This window comes from Melanaphis sacchari, unplaced genomic scaffold (genome assembly GCF_002803265.2).
Source record: "Melanaphis sacchari strain LSU unplaced genomic scaffold, SCAv2.0 Contig13_pilon_pilon, whole genome shotgun sequence".
NCBI lineage: Eukaryota > Metazoa > Arthropoda > Insecta > Hemiptera > Aphididae > Melanaphis > Melanaphis sacchari.
In genome coordinates, this window is record NW_020270588.1 from 1,563,109 (window position 1) to 1,576,690 (window position 13,582).

At 26.5% G+C, this 13,582-nt stretch overlaps 2 protein-coding genes across 2 annotated transcripts; one reads left to right on the forward strand and one right to left on the reverse strand.

The window, feature by feature from the left end:
- Positions 1–4,808: 4,808 nt before the first annotated feature.
- LOC112591647 lies at positions 4,809–5,901 on the forward strand. Its single transcript, XM_025335530.1, has 3 exons — positions 4,809–5,069; positions 5,146–5,244; positions 5,791–5,901. The coding sequence occupies exons 1-3, from the start codon at positions 4,809–4,811 to the stop codon at positions 5,899–5,901; spliced, it is 471 nt and encodes a 156-aa protein (XP_025191315.1).
- A 2,024-nt stretch (positions 5,902–7,925) lies between these two features.
- LOC112591643 (mitochondrial import inner membrane translocase subunit Tim23-like) lies at positions 7,926–11,820 on the reverse strand. Its single transcript, XM_025335522.1, has 4 exons — positions 11,793–11,820; positions 11,061–11,307; positions 10,471–10,643; positions 7,926–8,044 (listed from the first exon to the last, which is right to left on the reverse strand). The coding sequence occupies exons 1-4, from the start codon at positions 11,818–11,820 to the stop codon at positions 7,926–7,928; spliced, it is 567 nt and encodes a 188-aa protein (XP_025191307.1).
- Positions 11,821–13,582: the final 1,762 nt, after the last annotated feature.

The window sequence follows — 13,582 nt, forward strand, 5'->3', positions numbered from 1 at the left end:
CTCTTGAGTGAGTATGCAGATACTATAGACTTGTACCATTCTAAGTACAAATTACAAATTAGTTATTTGTTATTAATTTATTAATCTTATGAGTTAAAATTCTCAATGGCGTCACAAACATAATTTTTAGGGCAATTGCCTATATAATTATTTTATTTTAAATGTGTGAATATTTATAAATTGCAAATGGAGTATAAAAATATTTTTATACTTGACTATTATTATTGAATAAGTAAAATGTTAATATTAATTCAATGTGATAAAGTAGTATTGTATAATAAATAAATTTTACTGATTTACTCTAAGAATCAACACATATACAAAACAATACATACAGTATGCCTGTATAGTTAATATTTAAATTGAATAAGATAACTGGGAAGATTATATTATATTTTACGCATAGAGTATTAATTATTAGAAGTTACCTATAAGTTAAGTAATGAGACTTATAACCTATTGTATTAATGTTAATTGATATAGTAATTAGTAAAATAATATTATACATAAGCCGTTTTTAATTTTATATGTGGTGTAGATGGGTAATTTTAATATTTTGCCTATTTTCTTTCATAAATAAAATCTTTATAACGGAACTAAAAATAGTGATAATAAAATAACTAGGTAATTATGAATTATATTAATGAAATATAACTCAAAATTTTAATAGCTATATTTTATTACTGATATAAATTTATATTATTATCAATGACATTGTATAATGAAATTTGAAATGTTATATAAAAATTTAAAATTTAAATGCATAAAAATGTTTATGCTTATTATAGATTTTGATAAAATGTATTGAATATGAAATCTGCATGTGTTATTAATTACCTATCAATGGTTTTAGTAATATTCCTGTAATCAAAAATAAATTTTAAAATCTATCTGCATAAAATAAACACCCTAATTATACTTTACCTACAGAAAACCTAACAAGTATGTTTATTAAATCAGTTGAAAAATCACCTTGAATCTAAATTGAGTATTTGAAATGTTTCTAATTAAATTGTACTCCAATCAGTAAACATTTTTTTTTATCTATTAATTAATAATTAATCATTGCGTTCAAAAATAACAAATTACAATGATATTATATTAAAACCGAGGTTATATTTTAAGAGTTGTGCTAAGCAGGTGAACGAAACGAAACCAATGCATGCGACAGCCAGCACTATGTATAATAATCATGATGTGTACCTAAGTATTCAAATATGCCATGAATTTGTATCCATATTGGAATATATAGGTATTTGTTTTAATTCTTCAGTGCTTTTACCAACATTAAAGTACAGACGGAACGCTCAAGTCTATAGTAAAAGTATTTTGTAGAATACCTATTAAATAAGTAAGTATGTATTTTAAATATTTGTGACGTATAAATATAATTTACCCGATCAACATGCAGTTTAAATATTTCCCGAATAGAAATATTAATTAGCCAAAATAAAAAGCATTTGTTAAGATATAAAATTCCTAATATTTATCTAAACAGGCTGTAATTAAACAAACTATACGTTATAATATGTTAATTTGTTTACTTTAATCGCATAATATTTATTTTCATTTAAACAACTGCATTCCGTTATTCCCACAGATCTGCAATATCCTGTAATCTGTATCTATTAGATTATCGTCGTAAAAATAAAAACAACAATGACCCTGAGAAACATGCCCTATCTACAACCTGAGCCAAGTTGCTAAGCACATGCATAATTTAAATAAAAAAGATAGATAAGATATTGGTATATAGATTATAATAAAAAAATAAGTTGTTCTATTAATAGAATACCGCCGTCTAAATTGAATACATTAAATAATAATAATAATAATAATTAATCTCAAGTATATCTTTTTTTCAAATAAAAGGGAAATAGGAGAGCAAAATCAGATATTATCCAAAGATGTAATGTTTAAGAAAAATATTAACAAAAAAATCGTATGAAACGAATTTATATATAATTAGAATTACCCAGCTTTGCCTGTGTGTAGTTTGTGCTTTCTCTGTGTGTTGTTTATAATTTTATTTCTTTAGGAATCCCGACAATGAAATCAATCAGCGTTAGGACACTAGCCATGCAGTAAAGCAAGAAATTATTGCGCAATTGTAACAACTCTTACATGAACACAATTGGTCAATATTTTCAAGGTTATACTAGAAATGATGTCTTCAGATGATCACAAAATAATGATCAAAGTTGATCAAATACCAGCAGTTGAACATAAAAGGCACTTCAATGTACTAACGTTAAATGAAGTTATCATTTTGGTTGTTGATGAGACTTTGGTTTCTCACGAAATTGTAATTTGAAAGCGTATGATAGTGATAACTTTTAGCGTATCTGTGAAACTCGTCATTTGTATAATACAATACCCATTGATATTTGCCGAGGATCTGGATAAGATGGATTTAATTTTTAGGATATAAAGATAAATAATCTTTTAACCTGTATGTAGCAATTTTTAATCATTTTTTAATTCGTTTCCTAACAAAAATTAATTGTTTGTTTATTAGTTAAAAAACAGACAAAAATATCACAAATTTTTGAATTAAACAAACTCCTTGAAGTTTTATAACTACCTTTTGATAATTAGTCGAAACGACGACTATCAGACACTGAAATTCTGTAGACGATTTTATTAGTTCGCCGTTGACAAATGCATAAATATATATATATATATACGTATAAATCGAACGGAACATCTAACATATATACTATATACGTTTAAATTTAAAAAATTTGTGTACAAAAAAATACGTTTAACAACGTGATGCAATGAATGTAGATGGAAATGCAAAAAATGTCGCCCGACTTACCATTTTTCCAGCTACGTATGTTGAAAGCCCATGGCACGTGTAAGAAGCGATAACTCACGTGCGTCAATACGGTCGACCATATTCATCATTTTCATATACAACCCAAAATGGATCGAAAACACTCTATTTTTACCACTCGATCAATTATTCAGCGATCGCTGCGACATATAGCACGAGTATTCAAGCGGAACCTAAAGGCACTCATGAACTTAACTGTATAGTATCATGTTATTGTAGAGTTGCGATTGATGTACTCTGTGGAATGGCAAAAAAGAGAAATACCTCATGTGTATATATTTTTTTTATGAGCGTTTCTAAAAAATTAAACTGGTTGAAAGTTGAAACTAATACCATAATTTATGAAGAAATTTGTGATACCTAATGAAACAAATCAAAAATTATATGAAGAACTGACATGAATATGATTCATGAACAGTGTGACAATCAAAAATGGAAATCGTCGTGCATGGTCTAATAAAATACTCCAAAATGTATCCTGGTACTATTTTGGTTGACACAATCACAGACAATGACGGTTATCCCTTATATTGTTGTGATTCTGCAAAATATAACAGCAGAATAATAATTTTGAAAGTCAAAAATAAGAATGTTGTAATCGACAACAGTTGGATAGTTCCGTATTGCTGTTAGTTTCCAAAACATTTAAAGTGTATTGCAATATTAAATACTGCAATTATATCAAGTCCATTAAATACGTTTACGTGTACATCACGAAATGAAGCGAGATGGTTATACTTAGCATTGCAGCTTCCAATGTCAACGTTGAAGTTTCGCAATATCAGATAGGAAGGTATGTCAGCAGCACTGAGATGGTTTGTAGAATCTTTTCATTATCCATACATGACATCAAGCAACAGTAGTTAGTTGTGTGCCTAGAAAATGGACGAATTTATTTCAAAGCAGCAAACGCAATGCAGCTGAACAACCACTAGCAACCACACTGATAAGCTTCTTCGGGATATGTGACTCCTATTTACAAAAACACTACTTTACTCGGAAATGCCAAGGTATTTTATGTGAAACGCATCATAAAAAAATTCTAACAACCGGAACACAGAAAGCCTGTTACGTCTTTTCGATTAAATCCATTTCATTTGTAGAATAAATACAAAGATATTTTCATCAAATGCATACAACAATAGAAAATCCCAAACTCGAATTTAACGTTGAAATCTAAAACAAGGCATTGATTTCTATTGAGGATTTAGGTCTCATAATATCTTACAATATGTACAAAGTAAATTGGAAATTCTAGCGCCCAATTACTTCATGCACGGTACACCCTATTAAAAATTTGAACAATAATAGAAATACTATCGAGATGCTTTGAATCAATCACTACGTACAAAGGTCTTTCTTTTGAAACTGCAGTAGAAAACCGCGTATGACACATTGATGATAGCAGTCAACTTCAAGTTCAATTCTTCTTCTTCTATGTACCTTACATAAATAACAAAACGTTTCTAATTGTATTGATTTAAATTTTGATTTACGCAAAGTATTAATAATTTTAATAACTTTTTTCATGATTACACGCCCGTTACAATGTCCCTCTCTCACAACAAAATGATTACCTATAGTGTAACCAAGATGTATGATAATATGTATACAATAAATTATTTATGTAAGGATGACATTTGGGTGTGTGATTGTAAAAAGGTGCTGTGAAAATAAATCATGGCTTTTGATAATCACTGTGATTTTGTGTTATACGAAAAAATGGCTTTAAGAAAGATAATCCTTAAATTTTAAAAATCTGTCAAAAAGTGCTATGAAATTATAATTACATAATACTATATTAGACATTATTTATTTGGTACGTTGTAAATAATTTATCTATTTATATACAAAAAAAAAATTAAAATAAACTTAAGCAATTACTATGCAACTGATTTCCTAATAATAATATATTTTACGAGCATTGTCATATTATTTGTTAATTCCTAATATATTTGAATAGAAAAATATGTTTAAAATCATAGATAAACTAATTTTTTTTTTTAAATGTTTATATAGTTTGTTTATAGTTATTTTCTTTAAAGGTTTAATAGGTAAAGAATTGATTTATTATCGACCTGAACAATCAAATAATAAAAATGTTTGTACGTTAAACGACGAGTTTGAGCTTATTAATCAGGCTGATAAGTCAATAATGATAGTATCTGTCAAAAATAAAAGTAAGGATACAACCGAAAGTCTAAGCAAAAGTGAATTTGGAGCACGAAAAGTAATATAAAAAAAATCTCCAATTACATACCATACAGGAACTCTTATATTTTGCTTTGAACGTTTCTTATTTGTAGAATGAAGAGCAATCGATAATAGAAACCAATAAATATTCAAACGACGAAGTAATCGTCAAAGTAGAAAATACGGATACTATTCTTGAAAAAAGTGTTTTTGTAATGAATTTAACATTTTACATGAAATTGATAAAAAAGAATAAGCTTATTAACAAGTTGACTATTACGTAAGGCGATTGACTGAGCAATAACTCTAACCAGATCACTATGATAATTTTTTATGAATTATTGTAATTACATTTTTTATTTACGTTAAAAATATCAACTTTACAAAAAAATATTATAGGGTATACCAAATAGATTTTTCAAAACCATTTCAAAGAAGTTCTAAGGAATCCATGCCAGAGTATTTTTCTATAAAAAACTATGTTTAGTGAGGGTTCTCAGAATCCTATGTGACATAGAAATTAATTTGAATTGTACGGTATGAAAACCCTACAAAGCCTGGTAGTAAAAGAATACTGTCGTGTTATTAAATTCTACTTGGTGATAATAGCAAATTGCATTGTCTTAGCGTGCCAGTCAACTTGTTCAATGAATTTTTTCTTATCTATCTATGATTGCTTTTAAAATTTATTTGATTAGATATCGATAACATATTGGTTTGAAATTATAAATTTACATATGTTATGCTTTTTTTTATAGGATTTGGAATTGAAGGAATGGAACATTTTGTATAATGAAATGATGAAATATATTATTGACAAACCGGAGAACGCTGATGATATTGCAACACTTAATCAAGATATAACATAAACTTTGTGTCAAAAAGATTTTCAAAATAAATTATGAGAAACGTTTAATATTTAAGATTAATGCTTTTTGAATTACAACAAAATAATTGAAATTTTTTTTCTTGTTTATTTATTAGATAAAAAAATAAAAAATAGTAACTATGTATTTTGAATATTTTCAAACAACTATGAGAAAACTTAAAAGGAACATTGTTTTATTATTATATTAAACTTTCAATCTTTTTAATCAAGAAAAAAATGTTATCAACATACTAGTAAGTTGAAAAAATTAAAATATTTATCATATTTACTAAAGTGACATTCTAATATTCTATAAACAACAACAATTACATATAATATATTAATATATTATATTAATTTAATCAATGTATGAAATAAATGTAATCCATATGGCTCTATGGAATGTATAGAAGTTATAAATTTGAAAATATAATACTTTTAAGGCCCTATAGGCTATAGGCACAACATTTTTCTTAATATAATAATTAAAGAAAATTAGGACACATAAAATTACTTATCCCAAATGCAAACTAGGTCACAGGCTCTAAAGGCCTATATACATATTGCATTTATAGTTTATACCATGTATATAATGCACTTAAAAAAAAAAAAAAAGTTTTTTTTTTTTTAATTCTTATAAAATATTACGCTAATAGTGTTATATTTAAATAATGCCTTTAAACATAATACTAAATAAGGTAAGTTGTGGCCTAATAAATGTTTATGTAATTTAATTAAAATTTTAGATTGAAAATAAGTAGCTAAACACTGGTACATCCAATAGTTATATTGTTATAACGAACTTTAAGATACGCCAGTCAAATATTCTTATTCGATTTGGTACATCTTTAATGCCTAGGTATATTTTCCATAACATAAACATATAATGTTATTTAACTTAACTTACCTTCAAAATACATCATTACTGAATACATTTTAATCTGCTGTTCATTTATAATATCTTTAGGGTGTGGCATGTTACTCAATTAATTCTAACTGGTCATAAATTACAATAATTTAGTTACATTTAAGTTACAAATTAATTAATTATTTACGTTTATTTCTTCGAGAAATAATGGAACTAAATATTTATTTGTATGAAGGATATTCATGAAAAAATGTTTTGTTTAAGTCATAAGGTAATAGTTAAGCTTAACTAAAATTTAAAAATGACCACATTTCAATTTATTAAAACATTATTTATATAATATTATAAAATGTAATAGGTAGTTAATATAATATCAAATAAAGAAAATATACAGACATCAAACAACACAATATTATGGTTGATACAAAATATAAATAATAGACATACCCATTTAAAGTAAATACATTTACACGCCAATTTTATAGAATAAAATAATACATTTACTATTTATGATACTAATAATTATCTCCAATATAAACATTTGTTATAAAAATCTTATTTAAAAAAAAAAGAAAAAATTTAATATATAAATAATAATAATAATACTTATATTTGTAACTAAGTACCCAATATAACTAATATTTTAAAAACCAAAAAAAATAGGTTAATTATAATTTAAATATAGTGAATAATTTAACCAATAAATGTATAAAAAATGGCCAATGTATTTAGGCAAGATTATAAAAAAAACGTCATTCCTGTACAAACAAAAAATGTTTTATAAAATGATATTAAATTGTATTTTATCAATCAAAATTGTAAAAAAAAATTGTAATGTTTTTACATAACATCGTGTTTATTCTTATCAATAACATTTTTGTAACGATTATATTTTAAATATGATTTTTGAAAATCATTTCTGTATTATTAAATATCAAAATAACCATTAAAAAGTAACATTTCTTATAACTAGGTAGTAAACTTTGTAATTTTACAAAATTTCAAGTTTAAGAACAATTTCTTATTAATATTAATAAAGCTTGTTATGAATCAGGTTTGTAGAATTTTATAGGAGTAAAATGTATTATAGTTGAACAAAATCGATGGGAGTGTGAAATATTGAACACCTTTAATGTACATTATATAGTTCAGTTTTCTTAGTGGATGACGAATTTCTTTATATTTTCAATGATTGTAACCCTTGATGAAATCAAACTGTACATCATGGTTAAGCTGAAGCCGATCAGACCACCAATGCCACAATTTCTAAGACCACCTGAAATATTTTCAGTTTATTTTGATAACATCATTTTAAAATAAATATTTAAATTAAAACAGATTTATTATAACTTAACCTAACCTATTCTCTGACATCAAATTATTCTACATTTAATTAAGTTTAAGTAGATTTTAATATACATAATACATATAAGCATATAATTGTTTTATATATTACAACTAGGCCAAGAATCAATATAATATACTAGGAGACTCCTAGTAGGAATACTAAATACCTTATTTCATATTTGTGGAAAAACCACGTAAGTAGATAGACTTTGGATGCCAAGTGACAGACTCGTATCACTGGTGTACATTTTAAAACAATGAAAATTTAGGTTAAGTTACAAAAAAATAGTCAACATTTTTTTGGAGTCTAGCCGTAAGGTTATTAAATAACAACATATTAACATACTAAACCTTTTTTTTTTTAAAGTTTTACTATCGTTAGAATCAGGGCCGGCGCAAGAAGTATTTGCGCGCTGGGCGAAACTATGTTTTGGCGCCTTTACAACCCTCCCTCCCACGCCTAGTTTGAATAGTAGTAAAATTAAGTTTTTTTAGTAAGTTGAATAAAATAAGTATGTATATTGTAACATAACTTTAAACTTCATTACCTGTTCGTAAAATATTGTAATAAGGTTATACAATATTATTTATTAAATTATAAAATTGCAGCATTTCGTAAAAAAAAAAATTCATATATTAATAATTATATTGTATTAAAATATATTATATATTAATATATATTTATAATATCATAAATAGACAATAGACCACACAAATTATTGTGCAATAGCAATCATCACATTACACTCTATAATATTATAGTATTAACAACGGTCGTCACTGCCTATAATATAAATATAATATAATACTGTGTTCACTAATTACCAAAGACAACCAGAGAACGGAATTTATTGTAAATAAGAAATCAAAATATTATGTATAAATTTACTAAACAAAGTATATGAATATTGATCACCTGTTGGCAGTTACTTGTTATTTTATACATTTGATATTACACAATAGACCATACGGCGTACGAAGCGAGGGATCGTCGAAAACAATAAATAATTGTGTGTAGTATACTAGTGTGTTTCAGACACATGTGTTTTTTTGATTTACACTGCGGTATTTTCGCCGTAAGATCCAAATGGATGTTATCACCATGATTTTTCTAACGAATCTAGACGTAATCGTCTAGTAATATGAATTTATTTATATATGGTAAATAATTAGGTATATGAAAATAATTATTAACTATTACGACCATCTATCTGCGGTATCGATGCACTGATATATTCCTACATTATACAAATATGAGACAATTTCAGATGCATCTTCAATTAAAACAACATTAGATAATGAATAATTCAAATTGCATAGATTGTTAATGCGTATTAAAAGATAAATTGAAAAAAAAAACAATTTTCAGTTTGGCGCCCCTTTCGTGCTGAGCACCCTAAGTAGTCGCCCAGCCCAAGTCGCCCATAGCTTTCGCCAGCCCTGATTAGAATTGTTTAGCCATAATAAGATTTTATTGACTCATTTAGCTATTTGTCTATAGAATTTTTTTGATATGAATTCAATAGTCTTTTACACATATTTTATTTTTTTTTAAACTAATTAAAATAAATATTTATACTCAAATATGAAAAATATTTTTCAAGAATACTTTTTCAAAATTATACTTATATTTTTATATATTTTTTTTAAACTTTCGTCAGTCAAAAGTTGTGAACAAATTAGCAAACTCGCATTTTTGATCAGAATCAGAAGTATGTAAGCTGTTTTAATTTTTTGGTTTTAAATAATGAAATGATAATACTTATGATTAAACTATTGAAAGGTAATCAAATTAAAAATTTAACTTACAATTATATTTACAAATTCACTAGTACATTTAATCAAATATTTTCCGTAATTCATAAGGCAGTACCAATAAAAAATTTCTAATTTTATATAGAAATAAATTTTAATAGTTTGTTGATTGTTCTTATGATTTTTAAAATCAATATATGGCATATGCCTATTTTGTACTTTTAAATATATTTTTTGTTTTAAAAGAGGATATTGTTAAATGACTTTTTATCGATAACTACTTTTAAACGTTCTATATTAAAATTTAGCAGAAAAGTAAATATTCATCAAGAAGATTTCTTCTAGAGAGGAAGGGCATCACTAGAGTACATTATTCCAGTAGCAGGTGTTTTCATATTTTTCACAGTTTTAGTTTTATCTTTTTTTTTTTTTTTTTTTATTTATTATTGTGAATAAGTTAGAAAATCATGTCTATAAATATATCATAATTAATTTATGTACATAAAATGTATGCTATATAAACAATAAAAATTAAATCTAAACCTAAACTTGATAAATTGTATTAAAATTACAAAACTAATTAATTTATTAACGACTTACTTGTAGATTTATATAAAAATCCTGTGCTTGTTCCAGCAATAATATTATTACTGATTTCCTCTTCATTGCCTCGAATATTCTCTAGTATTGTACCGAAAATACTATAGTATACCAATATCGTTCCAAATTTATTTGACATATCATTTCCATGTTTTAAAACGCTATTTATCAACCTAAAAATTACGTATCAAAATATTATATGTAAATAATATTATATAAATATAATTACTTCCTATAACAATAGTAATAATTTTTTTTTTTTTTTATTGAACTTAAGCTTCGGCGACTAGGGCCATTAGCTGTTGTAGGGGTAAGATTGGTACAGTAGGTTGTTTTTTTTTATGATTGTTACGGTTGATAGTAAATGCGTGTATGTATGGTAAGGTTTTTAACCACTATGATCCCGGGTGGTCACCCATCCGGGAGCTAGTAGCTGTGGCTGTTACTAACTCTCAGTCGCATTCCGCAACTGGTAGCAGCTAACGCGCCACGCCAAGCCACAATAGTAATAATTACTAACTAATAATATATACAATTATAATTTATAAGAAGGCATACACAAATAAAATAACAATATTAAAGTTTCTTACTGTGTCCTGTTATATGTACGAGTTAGGTTATCTCGCGTTACAATTTTCATACCATAATGCATTCCCCGTACAATACCAATTGAAGCGCCCACTGTATACCATGCACCGATTTCAATAAAACACATTTCAAAACGTCCTCGCTGTTTGGAACCAGCTCCGTCTAAAAATATATACTCCGGTTGATAAGGCTGAATTTGTGGGCCATGATTTAAATGTAGCGATGTAGCCAATACGTTTTTCTTATTATCTATAATGACAGAAGTGTTTAAGATTAACTAAGCTTACTTCTATGTATTCATAAAATGATTTATATAACACGTTGACTTGCCTTGCGGCCGTCGGCGTCCGTATAAAAATAATTAAGTATTGATAATTTTTAGACCGCCGGCTGCCGCACCACATCATTTGTGGGAGGCCATACGGCCGCGGGCTGCTGTAAATTAATTATTTATAGATTTATATTATAAACTTTTCCGTGGCGCTACAATAATGATCTATAAAATGCGCTATGGCATAGTGGGAATAATTGCAATTTTTTTGATGTTTTTTTTTTGTATTTATAATTTTTTTTTTTTAATTTAATAGTATAAATACAAATTTATAATGACACTGAAAAATGTTCTTGGCGTACCCATAATAAATATTCTTGTGGCCGCCATCGGCTGCATGGCAGTCAACGTGATAATATACATATATTAAGTGTGTGTAAAGCGTGCTAAATTAAATACCTACCTTTATTATCGTCTTTTATATCTGCCATGTTATAGCCGAATTAAGAACAATGTCGACAAAATAAATAATATCACAAACAACCGTTAGTTTTCTCCTTTGTTTCGTTTTGCATAAAGGTGTATTACACGTGCGGTGACTGTGTTGACTATGTGGAATTGAAGAACAAGTGTCAATTTCAAAAAATGCTTTGTTGATTACACCGTTCACTATGAATGCAACACTACAATAACTACGGTACACACACAGCCTTCTCCAGATACAAAGATCGATCGTACTGGCAACCGCCGACCAGCATATAGTTTTCAAGGGGTGTGTTGGAGGGTACGCTTTGGGTATGCTGGTGCACACGTGGCGCCACCTGTCGAGGTGTACTGATTTCATTCCGAACGGTATTCAATGACAATGCGGATGACTCCCGGTGTAGAATATCGGTATTTCATTATAGAACCAGTTTTCTGCTGTATGTATATTTTTTTTTTTATTCCAAAAATGTTTAAGAGTTGGACAACGATACTGTGATCGAACATTGCGGTGTAGCTCTGCCCGCTAGAAAAAAAAAATCCGATGGAGTGCAAATGACAATGATTTCGAGGTACAATTGATTCATCCTTTCTCCTCGCATCTCATCAATTGTTATTGATCCAAGCTCCGTGATAACATACAGACAAAACCGTATACCCTATCGAATAGAATTCTTTTATATTTTTATATTATTATTGTAAATCAATGGTGCGCAAACTTTTTTGATCCAAGATTGTTAAGTTGATTTATTTAGATAAGTCGATCCTCTAACAATATTAAATAAGTATAAAGTATACATTTAGGTAGACAATATTTATATTCGTATAAGCAAAACCATTAATTTTAGGCAATATGATAGTCTAATAATTGACGATTAAGCGAACACTGACGGTACAAAGTAATTTTACATAGTATAAAATAATATACGCAGTATATGAATTTAACATTTATATTGGTGTTAAATAATTGACGAAATCTTACTAAAACTATGTGTATTCTTTAAGAGTTGACCCTCTATGTTACACCCTACTGTTGTAAATGACAATATCACAAAGATATAATGAAAATACCAACTAAGCCTAACTATTATTTTAACAACGAAATACGGTCACTTACAAATCTATAGTTATTACCAATTGGGTACTTATTATATAAACACAATATGAATAAAACTTGTATTCATAATTTTTTATATGTATTAATAAAAATAACAATAATAATTAATATATTTAAAGCATAGTATTATTAGTTTAGTTCATAGTGAAACCGGTTTTTTGTTTATAAAAAATTCAATATTCACCATAAACCAAAACACACATTTAAATAATTACTTGTGTACTACACAAAAATAAACAATAAATATTTACAAATAATATTATAATTCTGCATATTGTTGATTCTCATTATGAAAAATTGTTTATTTATTTAATTTATTGTGAAACTCATATCATGAAATGTAATATATTTGTATATGGTGTTGAAATAGTTTGAATATTTTAAAACCTATATGGCTCTGCTATTAACAGTAACCAAAATAAAATATTGAGACTTAAAAAAAAATATTATCATACCTAATAGTTTAATTGTATATTTCATAATATGTTAAATATAAGTTTAAATGTATGTATACAAAAAATGATATTTATAAATTATAATAACAAATTAATAAATTAAAAAGCAATATGAAATACAGTTGTAAAAAATAAGAGATTGTTAATACATAGGAATATATTATTAAAAATAAGGAAAGAAATTTAGAAAACATTAAA

Excerpts from the sequence above, each read along its gene's own strand:
- LOC112591647 (XM_025335530.1), top strand. The coding sequence starts at position 4,809 with ATGTTTAAAATCATAGATAAACTAATTTTTTTTTTTAAATGTTTATAT. Across the intron at positions 5,070-5,145 it reads GTGAATTTGGAGCACGAAAA|AATGAAGAGCAATCGATAAT; the intron begins GTAATATAAAAA and ends TCTTATTTGTAG. Across the intron at positions 5,245-5,790 it reads TTCTTGAAAAAAGTGTTTTT|GATTTGGAATTGAAGGAATG; the intron begins GTAATGAATTTA and ends TTTTTTTTATAG.
- LOC112591643 (XM_025335522.1), bottom strand. The coding sequence starts at position 11,820 with ATGGCAGATATAAAAGACGATAATAAAG. Across the intron at positions 11,308-11,792 it reads TATAAAAGACGATAATAAAG|ATAATAAGAAAAACGTATTG; the intron begins GTAGGTATTTAA and ends CTGTCATTATAG. Across the intron at positions 8,045-10,470 it reads ATTTTTATATAAATCTACAA|GTGGTCTTAGAAATTGTGGC; the intron begins GTAAGTCGTTAA and ends AAAATATTTCAG.